This window comes from Rattus rattus, chromosome 3 (genome assembly GCF_011064425.1).
Source record: "Rattus rattus isolate New Zealand chromosome 3, Rrattus_CSIRO_v1, whole genome shotgun sequence".
Taxonomy (NCBI): domain Eukaryota; kingdom Metazoa; phylum Chordata; class Mammalia; order Rodentia; family Muridae; genus Rattus; species Rattus rattus.
This window is the reverse complement of record NC_046156.1, coordinates 127,252,073-127,276,164: the sequence shown is the minus strand read 5'-3', so window position 1 is coordinate 127,276,164 and position 24,092 is coordinate 127,252,073. Positions and strand designations below refer to the sequence as shown.

General features: G+C 46.6%; 1 protein-coding gene across 1 annotated transcript in view; it reads right to left on the bottom strand.

The window, feature by feature from the left end:
* Fndc3b (fibronectin type III domain containing 3B) overlaps positions 1-24,092 on the bottom strand; it is a 326,000-nt gene that overhangs the window by 12,126 nt on the left and 289,782 nt on the right. The window contains exons 22-23 of the mRNA XM_032898582.1: positions 21,485-21,765; positions 10,998-11,210 (exon numbers count right to left, since the gene is read on the bottom strand). Coding sequence (XP_032754473.1) covers positions 10,998-11,210; positions 21,485-21,765 — 494 coding nt within the window. The remainder of the gene's footprint in view (positions 1-10,997; positions 11,211-21,484; positions 21,766-24,092) is intronic.

Below are 24,092 nucleotides of genomic sequence, written 5' to 3'. Positions count from 1 at the left end.
CATGTGTGTTTGAGAAAATACATAAAAAGACAAAGTACTGTGTTCAGAATTATTAGTGGGGGAATTAAAATAACAGGAAAAACCCAGCATGGGCCAACTGGGCAGTTTTGATTGGTAGATTTTGATTTCTTTTATCACTTGGTCCAACACTATCTAATATTTCTTTAATAACTAAATATTTTTAAAGATTTTGATTTGTAATTTATATGTGTGCCTTATGTGTATGGGCATGTGCACAGAAACCAAAGGACAATTCTGTACAGTTGGTTCTCTTCTCTTTCCTTGTAGATAGGCTGGCTCAGTGAGCGTGTCCCCTTACTGAGACATCTTGCCGACCCTTAATATTTTTATGAAACACAATTACATAAAGCATGAATGAAAAAGTAACGCCTTGTACTTTACGTATTTCCTCAGCTTATCTCGAAACTAAACTCCCCCCACCCCGTGAAACTGGAGCAGGCCGTAAAACTCGCTTCTATTACTTAATAACTGCACTGTTTGGTTACGTGATTTCTCCTGGGTTCTTCAGCCTCATTGGTCCAGGAACACTTTGAGAACCAACACCGAGTAATTCCACACATGTGGTCCTGGTCATGCCCAGTGTCCCCTCAGTGTCTGAGGACACCTGGTCTTCAGAACATACTGGGAGATAGATGCTCAGTGACAGAGCATTCAAAATGTCTGACTGGCGTTGCTTCAGCTCAGGGAGGAGAATTCGTGCCCTCATTCAGCAACCATTGTTGAGCATCTGATGTGTGATAGGCTCTGGGGACCTGGAGTTGAACGGGGCCCACCCTGAGGGTGTGTGGCCCTGTGTGATTCTGCAGGGCAGCAGCAACTTTGTGGAAATGGGAGAGTGGGGTAGTGAGATACGGAGACTGGACAACTTGAAGAGAATATAAGCATATCAGTCAACACCACTGATAAGACCCAGGCCCTCTCTAACCTTAGCAATTGAGTTCTTAAGCACTGGCAGGTCCACTTCATGTTTTGTATATTTTGCTTCAGGAGGAAGTGTCTTTTACTGAAGGCTGAACATCGTTAATTTCAAGGAAAGCCAGAGTCCAGGTTGAAGCCCACAAATAACCATAGCAACCTGCTTAGCACGCGCCACACATTACTGCCCTAATGAAGACACCCAGCTAATGTAGAGGCCAGCGGCTACTTATTAACTCAGCTCACCTGGGCTAAGCTCCACAGCGGGAGTAATTGCCCTTAATTGTGTGACAAGTGGAAGTCATGGCTTAAAAAGTGACACTCTTATCTCCATTACGGTGCCAGCCAACTCAGCTTTTAAGAGTTTGGAGAACTGTTTTCAGCCCTGCCATACTCCAAGGACAGCATTTCCCTTAGACAATAGGTTTGATTCATATCTGTGCCAATGTTCAATTATATACCTAGGCATTCGAAGCCACTAAGAAATTCACTGAGGCAAACTCAGGGATCCGATTTCACACTACGATCCAAACTGAGCCAGTAGCGTGCATAGGATTCTCAAATACATCCAAGCGTGCTCTTTCTACACTCAGGTCCTTTCATTTCCTGCGCTCTCATGTAGCAGGCACTTAACTGGCACTCCAGCGTACAGAACAGCACTGCTGAAATGGCTAACAGTGATGGCAGATGGACAAATGTTTATCTGTTGACTTAGGTTCTGAGACAGTGTCACCCACATCAACGAGAAAAGCTGAATTAGTGGAGAGAAAGTGACTGCAGAGTGAGGAGGGTTTTGAAGCCCTTAGCTTGGAGTACTGCAGCCATGATGTTGGAGCATCTTGCTTGCATTGATGGCAGAATCTGGGAGCCACAAGAGGCCAGCTGGGGACATTGGGAGAGCAAGCTGGGTTCTGGTTCCACGACTCCTAGTAGAAGGAGCTGAGATTGTCAGAAAAGTGGCTGATTCTCCCTTTCAGAACTCCAAACCTGACAATGCTGGCCCGCCTTGTTTAGAACACTGCCTGCCTTGTTCAGCACACTGCCTACGCTGGCAAGGAGACATCTCGGTGAGCTTGGTTCAGTGAAAGCCATCCCTGCTTTGTCTGATTGATCTCCATCCCCACAGAAAGGGTAAGGGAAATATTCCAGGAGAGACGGCTTCTCCTTCTTAGTTTTAAACTGTTTATGAAGATGGGTAGACCAGGTGGTCACTAGCTCCTATGTCGTGCCTTTAGCCAGTTACAGAGCAGTTCGAGAGGGGAGGCAAAATGGCGGACACAGCCCAGGCTTGCCCCCAGGGAAGTGGAGATGGCTTGGAATGGGAAACGAAAACTCCAAGTGTTTGGGGCAAAATAGCCAAACGTTAACAGTATTAGTGTCATAAAAGTCCAAGGTCAGGAGGCCTGATTAATGGAGCAAGGGGCAGCGGCCAATGCTTTCTAAGGACTTTTCTCTCTATCTTACCAGGGGAGGTATAGGCACATGGAGATGTCACAGATGCACACAGCAGGCGTGTGGTGTGTGTTCCCTCAGAGTCCCCACTTCCCTCAGTCCACACTACAGTCTACAGGTTTCTTAGCCGTTTCTTACTTTCAAAGGAGAAAGGCGGGCCCAGATAACAGTGAGGAGGGACTGTGGTGTTAGCTGTGAGGAAGACTGGTGGCGGCACAAGGACTTGCCAAGTCACACTTGTTTATGTCTCACTTCTTATCCTTTTACTATTTTCAACAAGTAAACTGATTAAACAAAGGCATTCTGGACCACATCCATGTCAACACGGAAGTCAGAAAAGGAACCCAAGTCCTGCCTCTCAATTTTGGTTCTCTGAAAATGTGATATTCCTATGGTAACAGCCAATTTGATACTTGATTTGAAAACTGCAAAGGGGTAAATGGCTTTATTTCTCTATAACCCTAAGATCTAGGCACTTGAACCAGTTAATACAAGCTGAGAACTGGTCCTGTGGACTATGACCCACTAGAGAGTTGTGTAGGCTCTCTGTGCCCCAGCTTCTTGTCCTCACAAGGTAAGAGGAACTTACAGGACCACTGCAGGGTTTAAGTGGGCACGGAAAGTGTTAAAGCCAGCTCTGCTATGAAATAATCCATAATCCATAACTATCCAATGAGTCATCAGTGTGTGCGCTCCTGATGTGTGCCAGAGGCCAGCTTTCGGTGCTTTCTGCTGCTTTCAGTCTGACTCTGACGCAGGGCATCTTACTACCCAAAGCTCACCTTTATGGCTGGATTGGCTGAGGAGACAGAGGCTTAGTTCTCTGGTTTTGAGTCTTCTTCTAGTGCTGGAACCAAACCTGGGAGCTTAACCACTGAGCTAAACCCTGAACTCCAAGACAGACGTTTAGAAATGGCTCTGCTTTATCTCCCAAGACACCATCTTGACACCTTGTGTGGCCACAGAATGACTTTCCTTTCTCTGGGTGGAAAGCTGGCTAGGTGGGAGGAGAGGAAATTCTAGGTAGGGCAGGTACTGTGCTGCCTCAGACATGACCATGGGGCTGCGTCGGCAATGCCAGAATCTTCCTGAGCCACCAGGAAATGTGGGCAGAGGCACTGCAACACTGGTAGCATTCAATTTGAGCAGCCTTATCAAATGCTGACACACATGGGGCCTCAGGTAAGCGACTCGCTCAGATCCCGAGGGTTGTCCCTGAAATACATGGAAACAAACGTGTGTGGACTGGCAGTTGCCATGTCCCGGCGCCTGGTGACTTAGAGTGGCTCATCTCTCTGTGTGCGGGAACGACTCGCCTCTGTGAGAGTGTACTGGTGGATGCGTGTCCTCATTCATCGTCCAAACTCAGGGATATGTGGGCACGACAGTGAGAGTGAGCCCAACAGTGGGCTGACTTCCCTGTGGCCCGCCAACTGTAACCATTCCGGTGGGCTGAAAGTGGGGAGGCTGAGGCCGTGGGAGGGAGGGAGGGCGGGGAGGTCTCTGCACCTTCTCAATTCTGCAGGGGCCTAAACAGTCTTACAAAGACTACGGAAAAGTACTCTGAGGAAGCTTCCACTTCTGTGAACATAAAACATGTTAGGGACCAGTCCTCCAGGGATGCAGGGAGGGAGAACGGCAGTCCTAGGAGCACAGACATGTAGAAACCTCAGGCAGAGCACAGAACTGACGACCTTCTTTGCCATGGTCCTTAACGAGTCAGACAAGGAGCTCAATTCCAGACAGTCCTAACAATTGCACTTTCTTGACAGGAATTCTTATGCGATCTAAATCAAAGAATCAGAACACTCCATGACAGAAAACACATCGTGAAGACAAACCAGCAGACTCTGGACAGTCTTGGGAAAGCCCAGGAGAGCCACACTCCTTAGCTCCGTGTTCGAGGCTTGAGCATTCACTGAGAGGGTGTGCTTGCACCAAGTGAAGCTGATGGAGTGAATTCACCCACATTACATACTTCTGTGTTTTTACTTTAAATCACTGGAGGGCAAAAGAAAACCATGTAGAAATAATTTACTTTAAAATATTTTCTTACAACAGTTTTCTTTTGAAAGAACTATCCAAGAATTCTCTGAATAGCCTAGGTGGGAAATACGTTGTGGAAAACAACTTGGTGTGAAGGGGTTTGTTTGTACTGCCTCACGCTGCTTCTGTAACCCTTAGGATCACCACAGCTCATGGATATTAACCACTCAGCATGAGTAACCTGTTGACCTAACATGACCTGTAGTTCACAAAAGGCCTCAGGGGCACCCTTCAAAACACGTTTCACAACAGCAACGGCTGCTCACAGATCCAGTGCCGCTGCGTTTATTAACACACTGGGTCATCATCATCTTTCTCCCCTTCCTTCCCTTCCCTGGGCTCCATGGAGGGAGGGAGGGAGGGAGGGAGGGAGGGAGGGTGTGTGTGTGTGTATGTGTATGCGCACACGCTTCCCATGTCATTCAAGTGGTGTTTGGAAATAGAAGGTATTAAAAACAGGGGCAGCAAACGCCCCGTTGTGCCAGGAACACAGAGTCCTACCACTCTCTGCAGAAGCAGGTGGTCACAGATGGCACCGTGCGGGGACACCTCAGCCCGGGAGTCCATCTCCTAGACTGATGCTGGTATTGGTCAGCATCCCTGCTTATATGAACAGTGCCAGAAGCTAGTTCCAGAGGGCTAATGGGGAAAGGGTTAATTAACCTCTATTCCTGGTTGCGTATTGTCTTTGGCTTGTGAATTAACTAGGCTGTAACAATTTTTTGGTTAATGAATTGGATTTTTATACTTCCCTGTAAAAGGAAATAAAATTCCATTATACTTAATGAGGTCAATTTAATTTTTCAGGTTTGTTTACTTTAGGTTTGCCCATATGAATGAATGTGCACCACACACATGCTTGCTGTCCACAGATTCCAGAAGAGGGCACCAGAGCCTCTGGGACTGGAACTATAAATGGCTGTGACCTATGGTTTGGCTGCCGGAATCAAACCAGGGCTCCCCGGACGCGGAGCCAGTACTTTAGCTGCTGAGCCAGCGTTTCAGCGTTTAGCTGCTGGCTGGCTTTTTATCTGTAAAGGGATGAACAGAAACCCTATGCTTACATTTTATTGTCTAAACTGCATTTCAGACATTGATATATTCAGAGAGAAATTCATTTACATCCAAGGAAAGCACTCCCTCATTATTTTTAAGATTCTTCTCTGAAGCTCAAAACTTCCCAGATTTCTATGTGGGTTTAAAATACATGGAGTAAATCTTGCCTCTGAGTATATGGGTGGCAGCGTTTTCCAGATGTTCATCCATGTCTACTGCAGTGGCCTTGCCTTAGTGCAGTGATGGTATTGATTTTTAGTCTATTTATTTATAAAGTAACTCAGAGGAAAAGCCAGTTATCAATTCTACTCTGGGTCCAATTAGGTCTCAGGTTAGTCACGTATCACACTCAGCCCCGAGTCTTCCAAGGCATTCTGGCCTGAAGCTAAGCAAGCTATCAATGTTTTTTATTTTTATGATGAATCTTTATAATTTTTCTAAGACACTAAAATGTCTCTAAAATATTTTTGTCTATTAATTAAAGACCGGAGCGCCAGGCACCATTATATGTGCTGTATGTACTGGGAAACTCAGGTGAAAGCAGTCTAGGCATACATCTCCGTTATCTGAAAATTCAGTAGCAGGTCTAGGGTTAGGCCAGAGATCTGAACACCCACCAGACATGGGTGTTGAGGACTGCAGCTCCCACTGGGAACTGAAGGAAATGCACATAAGCCATGTTCCCAGCAGGGATGATCACTCAGGCCAGAGACCTGAAGGAAGGAATGTTGAGAACACAGGCTGGGCTCTGAACCTCATGGCCAATCACTGAGAATGGAAGCAGGACTTGGCTGTGCAATAGAGCAACACTAGGGCAGTTCATCTTGGGCTCTAGCCCCCCTCCTTAGTTCTCGACTGGGCATTTTCTAGCATTTTACCCTGAAGCTGTAAAACGCAGGTATTTTGTTTTGTTATCAGTAAAAGTTAACAGGCAGTGGCACTGACAGCAACACAAAGCTCGCAGCACCCCCAGCGGCTGGGGTGGGGTGGGGTGAATGTCAGGTATAACGGCTGACAAGGGAGAGCAAGCAGTGATCATTCTTTCCATTAGATACCTCTCCCCCTGCCCAATTGCTCTGGAGCCTCGCTTTGAAAAACACTCTCTGGCTGATCAAAACCCTGAGCAACAGATTAACGATAAACACATTCCTGGAATTTACAGTCCTCCTGCCTCGGTACTGTGCAGTTACCAAGAACACAGGCGGATGAGGGTTGGGGCTCAACATCAGCCCCAATTTCATCAGAACAGGCAACATTTCATTTCAGAAACACAGACAGATACATCTTCTGAATTGTCAGTACAGCGCTGTGACCCGCCTATGAGCTGGCCCTGTCCCTCTAGTGAGGGCATTCAGTTAACTTGGATCATGAGGATGCTTACTTAGGGTGGATTTTTCTGGCATAGCATGGGAACCAGAACCATTCAGATCTTCTGTGCTGGATCTGCTAAGAAGAATAGACCTAATCACCGCCAGGCCAAACTAATCTAATTTTTGCTTTTCTGTTGAAATTAAAATCTCTTGTACTGTCTGTTCACTGTTTAATTCTAATTCATTTTCTCAGCAAGATCAGCTCTTGCAGATACGCCATGTACGTCATGAGGCCCAGTACACAGTAGTAATTCAAGAAAAACATGGCTAGTTGCATAATCCTAATTCACACACTAGCTATAGACTTAGTGCTCTAGATATGAAGCTGCTATAAGGCTGTTTCGTGAACACGGACCAGGAATCTTCAGACCAAAGGCTTGAGGACACAGGAAGTACACGTCCTGACTAAGGGGCCCAGAGGCAACACCGACGTCTAACATAGTGAGGCAGGTCAGCTGCATGAATTCCTGACGGATTTACTGTGAGGCAAGGCTTTGGGTCAAGCTGACCTTCAGAATTCCTTCTGTTTACAGGAAAGGAAAGTAGGAAGGAGGGGAGGGAGAAAGGTGGGAAGGAGGTAGAGGAGGGGCGGAGCAAATATACTAGCATATGTCACTTTTTATTCAAAGAACTAAACGTAAAGGAAGTTCCTAGTGCCTGGCACTTTACTTGTTTTCCTTTAGAAAGTTTAAAAATTTTTTTAATCCCTGGGTCAGTGTGTGTGTGTGTGTGTGTGTGTGTGTGTGTGTGTGTGACTGGATGACAGTTGACTTGCTGGGTAGTGAGCTCAAGGGCCCTCTCATCTCCACCTCCTCAGTACTGCATGAAGCCAAGTGTAGCATTGATGCCTAGAATCTCAGCTCTTGGGAAGTTGAAGCAGGAGGATTACAAGTTCAGGGTCCTTGGCTACAGAGTGCTTTGAAGATCATCTTGGGATACATGGAACCATCTCAAAGACAAAGAAAAAAAGGAAGAAAGAAAGATAGAAATGCACACACAATGCTAAAAGGGCTGTGCCGTATTCAAGTTTCTTCTTGATCATGAGTCAAGAGCCGAGGTTAAAGGCTTGCATTCAAAGGGCTGTTCATGAGCTCCTGCTTCCAGACACCAAGGAAGGTCATCTTCAGACTAAAGTCAGGCTGTCCTCATCCTGTTAAATCCCAGGAAAACTATTCCACAAATAGAAGAAGAATGTATTATGCTCAGGACTCACATCACTTTAATAACTTTCTGAGAGCACTGACAAATTTAATTTAGAAAAGATAAATTTGGACTCCAGCTCATAAAATTAAGAAAAATATTGTTTCTAATGGTCAAATTTCTTAAATTGCCAGTTCTATTTAGGCGAGTGATTTATTTGATGAACAAGGCGAGCCCCAGCATCTCCCTACCCCCCTTCCTACCCTGCTCTTCTCTCACAGGAGCAAGCATGCACTGTCTTTGCAAGTGTCTCATGACCGACATACTCATCTGTATAAATTACTCTACGGCTTTTGCTCTCAGCAAAGGAGCTGCTCTCAATATGGTGGACCACTGTCTAGGCTGTTTTCCATATGAAGTACCCTTGGGTGGCTGTCCCAACAAGACACAATTAGAGAAAAACAGGGAGCCTTGCTACCCAGGCTCTCCAGCATCATGGACAAGTAAGGTGCCAGCATCACCCTTTCTGTGCTTTGTATTTTGTATTTTGGGGGAACTAGAAAGTATCCCTGAGGAAGGTTGTTTCTGTTTCCAAGAGAAGCAGAGGCCTGGAAGAGAGTGCAAAGGCGTGGGAATACCCCCAACACTGGCTGCCACTTGCATGATGGCTTCGGCTGGCTCTGACACTTGTTCTTCCTAGTCTTCTGTGGCCGAGAACTTCCTCCAGGCAGATAATGAGCTAATGAGAACAGATCCAGAGAAGCACAGTCCTCGGGGCCAGCGTTTGTATCTGACACATGCTTCTGACCTCCAGCCAACCTTCAGGAGCAGCCCCGCTGCCTCGTGCCCTCAGCTGCCTCTCTGGTCCCCAGCAGGACAACTGCCGCCTGTCTTCTCCACATCTGGTCTTCCTGGGCAGCCAAAGTCAAGCTCTCACCTGGGAGAGCTTGTGTGCTCATGGTGCAACTCCCAGAATGCTTTCCCCCTATGGCATGGCATTCTAGAATTTTCCATGAATTAATACTAGTATTTACTTCCATTCAGATGTCAACAAACCAGCTGTAACTCTCAGCCTTTTACACAAACAGCAACAACAAAAGATTTTTTGGCCATTATGAAGTGGTACTCATGGCAGAGGGTGATTATTTTGTTATGCTGCACCTGAGCATAGACAAAGAGGAAGACACTTCCATTCTCAGGTAGAGCAAAGTGTGCTGAGTGTGAAGATCCTGTTTCCAGTTCCCACACCAACTCCCACACCAACCTTGTATCAGGGAGGTTAGTGTTAGCGGCTCCTGAGAACACTGACAGCACGTCTCCCTGTTTACCGTGCTGAACGGGGCGCTGTGACATGTCTAAGCAGCTGCACACTTTAGGGACTTCCCTTGGACAGACTGAGGTGTGTAATCTCTTGACACACTGTATGTAGAGAGTGTGCTGAGCTACGTCTTGCTCTCTCTGGCCTCAGTGACTACCTTTTATGCAGCCTCAGATTCTCCTTTAGCTCAGGGTCCAGCCATGTCCTCTGCATGGTTCTCCCTCCTCCACGTCAAAGGCCACTTTTCTTAAAGCTGCTATTACCTGAAGCAGTGCTGTCCCATGTCTCCCAGAGTCTCGGGACATTACCAATGGGTAGGCAGCCTGTACAATGAGATTCAGAATGAAACAGGAAGGCTGAAAGAGGCATCCTGGGTGTCCTGGATCCTTACACATTGTCTTCACCATGTCTTAGGTTTTCTAAGGAGCTGAGAGAGGCATCTGGGTGCTTCTCTGTGCCCCCTGGCACCTCTGCATAGTAGACGCACATGTCAGTACTAGCCCTTGGTATTCTCAGGGTCTCCTGGTTTAGTTGTTTTTCCTCAGCCAAGTATCCACTCAATGCCTAGCTAGCTCTCATAGGCCCTGATACTGTTTCCACGGAGCCCAGCATGGAGCCATGGTGCCTTCTCCCTGTTATTCTCTGGATCTTCATCTCCACCAAAGGCCAACAGAACTCCCCGCAGTAAAGCCAGCCTAACCTCTGCATTTGAAAAGACCAAGAATGTGTTGGGGGGGCCCTCCCCCGAATACTGGACCACGATGTGGTAAAACACAGTGTATACAGTAATACAAGAGGGGCAACCCCCTGTGGTGGCACTATAGCACTGGTTTTGTGTTTTCAGAAGCATGTTGACTATTCCAGGCATGTGTCCCATTGTGTATCTATGACTGTGGCCTAATACGTCTGTATACCAACATCATATGTCATACTGGGAACAGGGTGGATGCACCTAGTCCGCCTTGGTTTTACGATAATCTTCCCTTCAACCTGACTCTGATCAGGACTTTGCTAATAGAATATTCTGTCACCAGTAAATTTTTGCTCAGCATCTAATTATTCCTAAATACCGTCTTGCTCCTGTCATCTGACTGGCCATTTTCTGAGGAAATAGAGTTGGGTTAAGTAAACAGGATGCCAAAGCAGGGATTGGATTCCTCATTGCCAAGTGTCTTCTGGGCACGAAGTCTCGTAAGAAACAAATCTCTTGTTTGTTCTGGTTAATTTGATATCGCGGCACCCACAGTGAGAGTACAATCCCCATTTGTACATCACCCACAGCGATTTCACATTGGTAAACATGTTTGTCCTGATGGTCACTGAATATTTAAAGAGACACCATTTCTCCCAGGTCCTATTTCCCTCTGTACTTGTGACTAACATAATGTCATTATGGAGTGAGGACTCGAATCTGACAATTTTCTGTTTTGATAATTTCTCTCCATCATCTGACTTTATAAAGAGACAAATGTGCATCCATCGCCATGAGGGAGACCGGGATCTTTCAAACACTTAAGAACCCCCGAGGGAGGATCGGAGGCACAGTGCTGGGTAAAATGCGAAGGTCAGCCCTGACCGCCCCTTCTTTGAACAAGGAGGACGAGGGGTTCGGAGGGATAACACATGGGCTGGGAACCCAGGCTGCGGGGACACGCCAGGCGCGCGGTCGCCCATCTCACCTCTTGTTCCTGTCTTCCAGCTGAAGCGTGTACACCATGTCATCAGCAGCATGTGTCTTGGAGCTACTGTCTCCCCACTTGAGCTTCAGGCTCTGAGGACCAGACGCAGCACACTCCAGCCTAGGAGGCGAGGGTGGTAATGGCCGAGTCTTTGCTTTGATGAACTGACTAAATGGTCCATCTCCAATTTCATTGACAGCCTGAATTCTGATCCTAGAGGTGGGGAAACAAAAGAGTGCAGGTTTAAGAAGCTGAATTTCCTCACAGAGAACAAACATTCGTTGAGGTTCTTGCTACACGCATCCAAGGCAAAGCTGGGGCAGAACAAGTAGGCATGGGCAGGCAGCACAGAGGGGTGGTTAGACACTCAGTCTCCAACACAGAAAGGCTGTGCACTAGCAAAGGTCCCTTAGGATTTTAACTGGGAAAAAGTTTGTGTCTGAAGAACCCGGACAAGGTCATTCTGGTTTAGTCACTGACTAGTAACTCAAAGCCAGCTTTGGAATTAAACAATACAGAAAGACTCCATTAAAAGAACAACAAATTCCCAACAGTCTTTCAGCAGGACATTTAGCCTCCCTGTGTCAGAGACTTTGCATGTCCTTAACCAGAGCTAGGACAGACAGCACCTGCTAGCGTCACTTAGATCTACAAAACTCTTGACAGGATGCTCACTGTAAGCAGTAAAGATCAATCACCTCCCACGGTCTAGGGATTTAAAATCTAAGAGACTCAAACTGTATACATGCAATCTTACCCAGTGGGAATACTATTCCTATTTAAAATCTAATAGACTCAAACTGTATACATGCAATCTTACACAGTGGGAATACTATTTCTATTTTCCTTTTTCTTCTAAGTCCCAACTTGTTGATTAGCCACAGTTCTCCAAAGTCACAGGACAAGCCTTTGCGGCTGTGCATTCCCTACCCGGCACGGGTCTTTGCCCTGAGAGTTATAGAGGTTCATCCACAGTCACCGGGTCAGGGCCATCTCTCCTCTAACCTTCTAAACAGAGGACTTCCCTACATCCTCTTCTAAAGAATACAAGCATTTACTAAAATCCACTTTATTAGCAGGGTTCTCAAGTTAACCTCATGTCTCCATGGCTTACCCACATTAAGTCCACTGAGCTCTGACACTTGCAGTGTTTTCACGACTCCTCACAGACCCGACAGTGGGGCCCTCCCTCTAGATTCTTTGCTAGGTTTACAGGACTCTGAACTCACAATCACTGTGCGACGCAGAGAATAATGTTAAGAGCTTAGAAAGCTTCAATAATTAAACTTGATTTGAATTCACAGCATAGTTTTTTTTAACAGATTATAATGAATAATATAGTCCTTGGGAAAACATTTACAGATGTTTTTCTGTTTCCATGATTTAGTTACTTTTACGTAACTCTCCCATGTAGCTTTCATTGCTTATACTTAAATAGAAACTACAACATACACAATACGGAGACAACACATGAGCCACGTTCTTCATACTTAAAGAGAGTATGAGTCAACCCAAGTATCTGTAACTATGGGAAAGGAAGGGCGACTTCTACATGGGACAGGGCGCACCACTCCACCCCTCTAAGACGCACTCCTACAGATGTTAGGAAGCTAGAACTGGAGTTCCCACAAACCAACAGTGAGTTTCTGTTTTTCCCCTGTATCACCGCAGGGGCTGAACTAAGTTTCAAAGTTGGTCTCCATGTGGAAAGAGCAGCAGAGAAAGGCCAGTTCCAGGGTGTGTATGGCTTTGAATGGGGTGAGAAATCTCTTCTCTCTACTCCCTCATTCTCTAGACCCTACCTTGTTTACAGCCTATAGAAGAAAAAGCAGATGATCATATCAATTAATAAAGTATATAACACAACCCAAGCTCTATTTCCAATCAAAATGGAGAGAGTCTTTGATAGGGTAAGTTCCTGACAAAAGTCCACAGTCACCATGGCAGCTGTGGTAGAGGAGAGAGCAGGATCAGCAAAACCAGACTACAACAAGGACCCTGGCCTTCTGTTCCCACCCTCCTACTTAGCAGCATTTGTTAGGCACACTGACTGGTGCTAAGAACAAAAGGTTCAGAGAGCTAGGAAAGAAAAGGAATCCACAGGATGCTGGTGAAAATATTATGGAGAGCCTACCCAGACACAGGTACAGAGAGACACACAGACGCAGACACAGATGGGATGGCTCACAGTAAAGTATCAGTTCTCCCAGGATTGACCTGTAGACACAATGTGACTAAAATCAATCCCCACACTCTGGATGCTGAAGCAGGAAGACAGAACATTCAAGACCAGCTTAGGCTAAGTGCTTACAATTCTTGTCTCCAAGATTAAATAAACATAAATGAATGAAGTGAAAATTCCTGGCAAGGTTCTTAGGAGACAGAGACAAGCTAATTCTAGAAATTGTGTGGGAAGGAAGTAAACTAGCCAACACCCATGTGAAAAGCAGAGTAAATGTGAAAGAACAGGACCATGAGACTTAAAGACTTACTATAAAGCTACAGTAACCAAGACAGTGTGGCATTGAGACAGACATGGAGATCAATGGAGCAGAACAGAGACTCCAGAAATAGACCTACACAAATATGGCCAATTGATTTGTGGCAAAGGTGTGAAGGCAACTCAATGGAGGAAGTAAAGTCTTTTCAACAAACGGTCTTGGAGCAATTGGAAGTCAAGAGAAAAAAAATAAGTAAAAATGTCAACTTAAATGTCACACCGAAAATAAAATAAAATAAAACCAACATAGCCAAACATTGACCAAAGTTCTAAATGCAGAACATGAAATGGTTAGAAGAAAACACTGGAGAACATTTCCATTACTTAGAACTTAAAAAAAAAAGTTTTCACATGTGACAATAGAGAGGGAAAAGGAATCTGGGTTGTATCCAAATGAAAACCATTTTCCATGTTTAGAGGATGGAGCCGAGCTGGGGACTGGGAGAGAAGACTCCACACTGCATGCGACACAAACTCTGTATTCAGAATGTACGGTGACCTCCTCAGAGCTCAAACGGAGGGGGAAGACGGGCTTCAGAACCCGGCACCGCACATGCTTCCCCAGTCTATTTCTCTCTCTCCATCCATACACTCACTCTCTCTCTCTCTCTCTCTCTCTCTCTCTCTCTCTCTCTCTCTCTCTCTCTCTCACACACACACACACACACACACACACACACACACACACACACACACACACACACACAACGGGGAGGGGGAGGGAGGAGAGTGCATTATCAAACTAAACACAAACTAGGTAGAAGAGACACTGGAGAAGACACAGCTAATAGCTAAGCAAGAAAATGCTCCATATTTGTCATTTGAGAAATGTGAATTAAAAACCTCCAGATACCGTGATAAATTGTGTATTTATGCATATATGTATGTATGTCTGCTTGTATATAAAATGTGCACATGAATGAAACAATGAGCCAAGCATAAATCAAACACTTGTCACGCTCAGGTATTTACCTAGAGAAATCAAGGCCAACCGTTCACACAGATGCTTCAGCTCCTTGTTCCTAACACCGGAACTAGGTGAGGTTCAGGTGCAGCAAACACTTATCGCCAGTAGATGACCAAAAGGCCTTCAGCCATCCTGAGGGGCCTAATGCTTCCTATTTCTACTGTACAAGGAGAAGTCACCTAAATAACAATGAAGGCTAAAACTTTCCTTTGTTTCTTACAGGAGCTCTAAGTAAGGCTTCAGAGTATCTGCAGCACTCTGCATTTCCACACCCAGGCCTGAGGCAAGCAGAGTGGAGATCCTTGAAAAGCGAGCCCTGGCGGTGGTGAAGGTGCGATGCCCTATCTTCTTCTGAGGAGAAGACAAGACATTAAATCTAGCTCTTCTAATGCACAATGGCATTCCCCTACAAGATTTATCTGAAGGATCCTGCAGTGTCCGAGCCAAGCCATCTTTTCTCCCCTTCACTTAGGACAGGGGCCATCCACAGCCCAGGCCTAGGTGTTCCCTTCCATTGCTGGCCTGCAGTGTGTCAGAGCCCAGCTCACCCTGTGTCCCAGGAAGCCCTTTATCCCTATAGTGCTCCTCCATGCTGCTTCCCAGCCGGCCTCAGTGCATACAGGAGGAAGGCAACAGGTTGCTGAGGACGGATGTGCCGCTGTGCTCAACAGCACATGGCGAAGCAAAACAACACCTCAGAGGACACAAAAAATGGTTTAAAAAGTCCAAGTTTCAGCTAGTATGATTACATTCACTTACACCCCTAAACCCACAGCAGCAGTTTTCAATCTGTGGGTTGTGACCCCTTTGGGGGTAAAACGACCCTTTTACAAGGTCACATATCAGATATTCTGTATATCAGATCTTTATATTTTAATTCATAACAGAATCAAAATTACAGTTATGAAGCTATGAAAATACTTTTATGGCTGGGGGGTCACCACAACATGAGGAGCTGTATTAGAGCACTGGGAAGGTTAAGAAGCACTGGTCTACAGTATTTTGGCAAGTATTGGGCTCTTGACTTCTGTAGGCCTCTGATTTCTAACGGTTACATTTGCTGGTACTCATTTTCCATTTGCATAACATACCATCAGCCACCAGGGCCACCAAAATCCTGTGCTGACACGGGTGCTTTGACAAGCCTGCCCATGCTTTTACAGGCTCCTTAGATGTCATTTAATAGCTTTAAGCAACAGTTCCTTCATCAATAAAATGAGCAGGACACCACCAGCGCTGAAGTGATGCTTAAGGGGATCTGAGGGAATGGGGCAGGCGTTCATTTTTAGTATCTTTCAGTCTGACTTGACCAGATAAGGATTCCAAGTGGCGAAAAGGATGGTGGTGAACTCCAAATGGTGCTTTATGGAGTTCCAAAAGCAGAAACCTGGGCTTCATTCCCGGTGCCACAACTCATTCCTACCCACAAGGCAGACTCTTTGTCCGTCTGACAATGGAGGGAACCCTGTTCAGCGGCTCCCGTGACCTATGTGTAGGCCATGGTCAGATGTGAGTGTGCACTGGGTCTCTTGGCTCAGACTCTTCCTGCATTTGGCGCTCTGTATTTTCTTGTCAAAATTCGGACCTAACATGGCTATGCATCCAATCCAGGGATAACTTTCATTTAAACCACAGATTCAGGTCAGCAACTGTTGTCTGCAACAAGAGCCAGCAACTTTAAATTCCCTTTGTTTGGCATTTGCTCCTGAAACCATCGCCCTGGCCTTGAGAAGTTCACTCCAACTATCTACCCCCTTACAGACATCCACCTGTCTCAGAGCCATGGAAACAGCTATCCGTGCCACCCATGTGCTGAGCTAACATTAACTCATCCTGATGACAGAGTAACACTAGCTGTCGGAGGAGCTGTCTTGGTCTCCAGGGAAAGGGCTGGGTGTGCAGCCGAGGAGGTGTGGGAGGCTGGAGGATGAAGGTAGCCATCACCTTGTTTTTGGGGCACGGCTATCATTCCCCGTGTCTAAGTTCCTGTGAAGGAGTGCTGAACACAACACACTAGCTTGGACAACAGCCAGGAGTTCACTTCACAGAGGGAAAAGAAAAATAAGGTTTACATTCTATTAATTTATTAAGATCGATTCCAAATCTACAATTGACAAGTTTTCTCTTTAGCTGAAGTAACGTGGTAATCCCAAAACTCAAGTAGGATCTACAGATTTATCTTAAAAAAAAAAAAAAAAAAAAGCGGGTTGGGGATTTAGCTCAGTGGTAGAGCGCTTGCCTAGCAAACGCAAGGCCCTGGGTTAGGTCCCCAGCTCCGAAAAAAAGAAAAAGAAAGAAAAAAAAAAAAAGCACACTATATCAGTTTTTGAAACTTAAAGGAATTCAGATGAAACACAAGGGAAGCAGAATTACTGCTTCCAACTTAAGAAAGTGATGTAATCCTGAGCTAATAGTATCTTGGCCGGGTTACCGGGGAAAAAAATTTACCTTTCTACAAGTCTGTAATATCCATCAGTATGCTAATTCTGATGATTTAGTCAAGTGACGAAGCACGCCTTTCAGGATGGACCGAAAAATCCACCATTACAGTATCATTCTTCTAGATGCCAAATATTTTCTTGCTTCAGAAGGTCATATGGCCTTCCGCAATGTACTTTGTACATACACAGTCAGACTTCCGATAGTAACTACATTAAAAGAAGAATGACGTTCAAAACAAATTGTCCTTCAGGGAGAAGGTAACTCCTTAATAGGTCAGTCACCCAGGCTTCAGGCCGCTGTGAGTGGGCTGGGGTGACTGAAGTCAGAGCCGTGAAGCCTGGGCCCGTGGTGAAGGGCTTCTCACAAGGCCCTTGCCCTAGGCTTCCCTGTAACCAAGAGACTAAGACCATGGCTAGAGAGGATCTTCTGAAAGGGATGACAGAGGAAATACAGAAAGTTCCTTTTGTGGGGGAAAATGGAGTCAGAGTCAGCTGTCTGGAGAGGGCTCTCTGGATGGAGGCTGGGCTGGCCTCGGCTAAGCCCCTCCTGATGCTTCAGTGAGAGAACAGTACGATCTCCACACAAGCCACCTAAGCCAACTTGTGACACAGAAACTGTCTGACTCCTGCCTCAATTGTTTCCCTACCTAAAACAGTAATCTACTGTTTGCATGTGCCTAACCCAAAAGGGAGCTGAACCCTCATGTAACCAGGCAACACTGCCGGGAGATTGGCAACTTTAGCCCCATTCTGCAGATGAGGCAACAGAGGCATGCGTGACTTCCACAGGTGGCAGGGATGCAATGAGAGACTGAACCAAGGCTCACGATTCAGAACTTGGCTTTGCCTGTAAAACCCACCCACATCTCATTACAGCAGAGTGGCATATGATTCATTTCAGCAGCAGACAGGGTGCTTATTACATAGTAAGAACTCAATAAACGTTATTTTCACCCCCTTTTACGTAGCAAAAATGGGCACAGGTGAGTGTAACAAACAAACCTATTTTAATTTTTCCTTGTTCAGCAACTCAGTGTGAGTCAGACATAGAATGACGCTATGATCTTCAGTGACCTCACCAGCAGGATGGAGAGAGGAAGGCTGCAGCCCTCTCACTGCGCAAGCCAGACAGACCTCTGCTGAGCCAAGAGAGGCCACCAGGAGACAGGCTGCCAGAGAGCATGATGAAGGCCCACTGGGAAGTCACGCTAGGCAAGAGGGGTGATAAAGGGGGTGAGACAGCCCATGTCAACGTGCTTCTCATGGACGGCTAATGTCCAGGGAGATATTTTTGTTTGATTTTGCAGGATATTGTTTTCAATAATAACCTACCATCAAGGTTTCCCCATGACCCACCACCAACTCGTCACGAGGTCTGAAGCTGTAGTTTGGCATCAAGAGTTGTACAACAGGAAGTCTGTGTGTGGAAGAATGGACTCTACTTCCTGCTGCCAGGGTTTGTGTGCCTCAGTGGCCTTAACAACACCACTCTCTGTAGACTCCAGACAATGGACTTCTATCTCAGGGCCAACCTTCACAGTGAAGACACGTTTCTCTCTGTCCTTCAAAGTTTTTATTCAATCTTTACCTTTATCACTCGTGTGTGCTCGTGTGTGCGTGTTCACAAGCAGCCCACGGAAGAGGTCCGAGACAAGTCGGTAGTCAGTTCCCTTCTTTCACATCAGCTCTGAGGGTTGGGCTCATGTTGGCAGCTGTGGCAACGGACACCTCTACCTGCTGAGCCATATTGCCAGCCCTAAATTTTATTTAAAATTCCTTTACTGTTCTAATTTTTTTTTAATCTCTGTGTATGGCATGTGTCTGTGGGTGCCTGCAGAGTGCAGAAGAGGGTGCTGGATCCTCTAAAGCTGAATTTTAGAGGGGCAGATGGCTCTGGGCCACCTGGCGTGGATGCTGGAACTGAACTTGGGTCCTTCGCAAGAACGGTATATACTGTTAACTGCTAAGCCACTTCTTGAGCAACAACCTTATTTTTCTCTTGTTTGCTTGTTTTAGGCAGAGACTCATGATGTAGCTCTAGCTATCCCAGAGCTTGCTAAGTAGACCAAAATGGTCCCAAATCACAGAGGTCCACTCGTGTCTGCTTCTAGGGGCAGGGATGAAAGTCAGGTGTGGTCACACCAAGGTTATTCTTTTTGGCACTCAGTTCCCTAGGACTTTTGTTCACACACTTCTGCTTGACCCTGCAGGCTCCTGACTCCGTCCCCCCAACTTTGTCCTCCTGGTGTTTTCCCTTTTACTTTCCTCATGTGTGTTTGATCCCGTGCCCACAGGTTTCCTTCTCCCCGTATCTGGGCCCCTTTCTAGTGTGCTGCCATGGAGTCACTCACCCTACAGAAAAATCAGAGCTAAGATGCATACATGGCCGGAGTGTCCTGTATTTCAGGACTTAATTTTCTGAGTCAGGGTCACCTCCCTTACTCTCTGGGCCTGGGGCAAGGCCTGCTGACCCTTTGCCCGTTCTCGTGGAAGCCTCTGGGGGTACTAGCACAGCCACCTCAGAAGACACTCAGGACACTGCTGGAGAAGACAGGGCCACAGGAAGTGGCTTTGCACGCAGAGAGCTTTGGTAAAGCTCATAGCATGGTCTGGACCCCCTGGGGAGCCAGAGATGGACTCCTGCCCAGTCATGGAGCTGCTCAGGCCTTGGACAGGAGCGGCGATAGATGGCAGGCGACCCCAAGCCTCTCTCAGCTATGGTCTGAGACTCTACTTGGCAGGATATGTGCAAAGCAAAGCTGTTTCCATTTTTCCTTTTCCATCCAAAACACAAATTCAATTTCAGATACAGTTCTAAACTTAAAAGTAATACTTATAAAAATTGCTTTTTAATTCCAGTCAATTTCAAACATGGGTTGTGCCAGCAAGCCTTAATGGTAGTTCTGACAGCAGCAACAGGGAAGAGATGGATCTGTCGAAACTCCTCTCTGTGCCAGCAGATTTACTACACGCAGGCATCTAGCCTGGGGAGAACAATGGGGAACTTCAATACTTCAACAAACAAACAAACAATCAAACAAACAAAGAGGGCTGAAGGGATGGCTCAGTGGTTAAGGACACTGGCTGCTCTTCCAGAGGATCCAGGTTCAATTCTCAGCAGCTACATGGAGGGTTACAACTGTCTAAAACTCTAGGGGATACTTGGGTACAGCATGCACATGGCAACATAGGCATACATGCAGGCAACACACACATTAAACAAAAATATTAAAAAAATTAATCTCCCAAGTTCTTTACCTAAGCCTTATTATACATGGTGATCTTCTTACTGGTATGTCAACTAATTTATGGGACAGAAAAAGGTGAGGGAAAAGTTAACCAGTCCTTAGATTCTTTTGAAGTAGTCATTACCAGGGCTTACTATAATTGCTACAGTTGTTTCTGAAACCTAGCCCTACACAGCCATGTGTGGAGTGGACTCCTCTAACAGTATGGACGGGTGCTCCAGAGGAAAGCACGTCACTCCAGAGCCATCTCCCCAGCCCTTCCTCTTCACTCAGTGCTGACTGGAGGGCCTGCTTCCATGTCTGATGGTTAAGTGCAGACTGCTTGGCTGCATCTGTGTAAGCAGGGCTCTGTGTCGAGTCGCACTCAGATCTGACTACACCACCTATTGTAATTTGTGTGACTCCATGGGACTGTGGGCTTCCTCTTTCACCCCCGTGGGTCTTTGTGTACCACACTCCTTTTGCTGTTGGTCACCTGTTCTCCAGAGTTGTCACTTGCGAGCCCTCGAGGTCTTCCACAGCTCTCTAGACCTGTCGGGCACACTGTGGTCAAGAAGAGGCTCAGCACAAGCAGTGTGTAAAGCAGACACAGGGAGTCCTGTAGCTGCTCTGAAAAGCACGCACACACGCGCAGACTCAGACAGGAATACGAGAAAGCACCGCAGAAGACATAATAGACACGACAGATTCTGGAAGCGGCGATGCCATCTGCTTGCCTTTCGCCACCCCCAGCCGCAGGAATCGAGTTTTGTTGGAAGATAATTTTAACATGACTGGACTGCTGGAAACCTGCTGTGCGGCTGCAGCTCAGCCGTGCGCACTCAACACTCCCTCCTGTGCTACCTGCCCAGGGATCACCTTGGTCTCTTCTTACAGGGAAAGGTGGCCAGGGACTACCTGGCACGAAGACAAGTACCAGAGCCTGAGCTGACATTCGTGCAACCCAATAACCTGCACATTCAGTGAAGCACGCACTGAAAGTCAGGGCCTCCCTCTCTGGGCCGCACTCCATTATGAAGAGCTTTTTAGCTCTCTCCCATGCGGTGTCCTGCTGGCTGCAGCAACATGAATCACAGTGAGACTATATGAAGCAAAAAGGGAAGACCAAGGACACAGGAGGAAAAGTGACTCAAATATGAGGTGAAATTCTCCCTCAGTAGCTATGAATTATGGGAAAGTATCACTTACTGTAGGTAAAAAGCAACACCGACTCTTAAGCTAAATTTCATTCGGTCCCTTTAAATATGTTAAAAAGGAATGACTGGAATGCAGGGTTTTCAGCCTGGGAACTGACGCAGTGGACCAATTTTCGACAGCAGTTTTTCACTCACCGATATGTAGTTTCTGGAAGGAGGTTCTTCAGCACGTGTGTGGTAATATTGCCCACAGTGATGCAGGTGTCTCCCAGATCAATGTTGTAAGCAATGATTTCAGATCCATTATTGCACGGCTCTTCCCAGGTCAGTACAAGGCACACAGAGGGTGAGTCCGGGTGGGCACTGAGGGGCTCCTCCTCCAGGACGCAGAGGGTGGAGACAGGGTCAGGGGCAGAGGCTGGTGTCTGGCAGTGGACGAGCTCACTATATGGCCCTGCGCCTGCTGGATTGAAGGCCTGGAAAACAGGAGAGTGTTGTCAAGTCACGACGCGCCGTCTCACATGCTGGGACCTCCATATTAGCAAATGCTGGGGTTTTTTTTTTTTTTTTACTATGTGGTGTATGTGTATACATGTTCACGTGTCCATGCATGTACATGTGAAGGTCAGAGGTCATCCTGATGTCCAGGTGGCATGTGTGCCCTGTTGCTTGGGGACATCTCTTCTGCACACTCAGCTGGCATCACAGATCCATTACTGCATGGCTTTTCCCAGGTCAGTACAAGGCACACAGACAGAGTGGAGACAGGGGCTGGGGCAGAGTGATTCTTCCCACTGCACCTCCCATTGTGTTCCCTACCCTCCAGGCTGCTGGGGTGCAATCCAGAGTGGCTGGGGACACCTGCTTTCCTCTCGTAGCCATGCTCTGCCCTGCAGAGTGTCAGAAGTCACGGCAGCCCAACCACCTTCTCTCTAGTTAATGTGATGACCCTCCCTGGTACTGACAGCCTCTGCCCTAGAGCCTGCACTCACAGATTAGATGCAAGTCGGGACTTACCTTGTTTTCCAATTTTATTTTTATTAATGTGTGTGTGTCTGAGGAGGGAGTTGGATCCCCTGCAGCTGGCTTTTAGTTTAAACCCTTTTGATGGATTCCATCTTATTCAGAATGAGGATGCAAGCCCAGTATCACAGAAGCACAGAGAGACGCTATGTGCTGCTCATCACGGTCCCTCAGAAACACCCGACAGCACCTGGACTTTTGTCCACTGCTTTTACTGTCACTGGCTCTTCTGGCTCCTGGATTCTCTCATGATGCCCACTCAGGATGTGCCTTTGTTTCTCATGTCCAGAGGCCTTTCTCCCTGCCATCGGTCATCACAGATGACCCTACAACCTCTGGCTGAGCATCCCATTTCAACCTGCAGTCACTCCCTGTCCTCTCCCCATCTTTGTTTGTATTTTCATCACAACACAATGCTAACTAGTTTATGTATTTGTGCCTGGTTCACTGTAACATCTGACAACTCAAACAGAGCCTGATATGGAAGATGTGCTCTATAAATGGTTTAGAAGTATTTTTGTCTTTCAAAGAATACAACTTTGAAGCTTTCTTAAAACCAGGGCTGGACAGCTGGTGCTGTGGTTGAGGGTACTGGTTTGATGCCCAACACCCACGTCTGCTGTAATTCTGCTTTCAGGAGATTCGACTCCCGGCCTCAGCAGGCACTAGAGATATCTGATGGTGCGCGTGCACTTATGTACACACACACACACACACACACACACACACACACACACACAAGAAAGGAAACACGTCTTTCAGAAGCAATGAAGGCGATCAAAGCCAGTCTCATTTACTCCTGAGAATGTATCAGAACAAACGGAAAACCTAGGGAGTCAAATTTCAATTTTTAAGGCCTAAAACAAAGCTCACAGTTCTTTCACTTGTTAACTAAAGAACAACAGAGCCCCCAAACAAAAGACAGGCTAGGGACATTTGCTCCCATGAACCCCCACTAAAGCTGTATGATAATGTTCTGAGACAGTATTGTATTATTATGGCCCCTTGGCCTTTCCCACAGAACTTTAACCTAACAAATTACTTTAAGAATCTGTATTTTGAGAGTTAATCTAATTGCTGTCCTTTTGCTGTACTGAAGATTGAAGCCTTGTGTGGCAGCTGGGGGTGCTCTTGGCAGTGGAAGGGAAGGGCGGTTTTCACAGTGGGAATTCAGCTCGGAGCTGCAGGGCATCACTTAACAGGTACAGTCATCTCTGTGATCAGAGCCGGGTCCCTCAGCGATCAGATGGGTTGGTAACACTGAGCCGCTGGGCAGCTGTCCAGACAGTACAGTTAATAGGTGAGTGCTGGGAAAGCCACACAGGTCAACACTAGGCACCTTAACTTCCAATGGGAAAACCACAACAGAGCAACAGTTCCCCAATTTTTCTAAGCTCCTTATTGTGAGCTAGTTTTAGGCTCACAGAAGAGCTACAGGAAAATAACATCTGCACAGGTCTTTCCATGCTTCTTCTAGAACCTGCATTTCACTTACTCAAGAATAATAAAAACCTGCCAACTGGGGCTGGAGACACAGCCAGCTCTGCGGGTAAGCATGCCGGCCGGCCGCACTACCAGAGGACCTGTGTTCAGATGCCAGGACCCATGCAGTAGCTCACAATTGTCTGCAACTGTGTCCCTCTTCAGGCCTACGTGGGTACTGCATACACATGGTACACAGACAAGCAGGCAGGCAAACACTCGTGCATTTAAAATAAAAATAAATAAAATCTAAGAAGAAAAGAGTTTAGAGGCAGAAAGGACCTGCAGAGTACCCTTG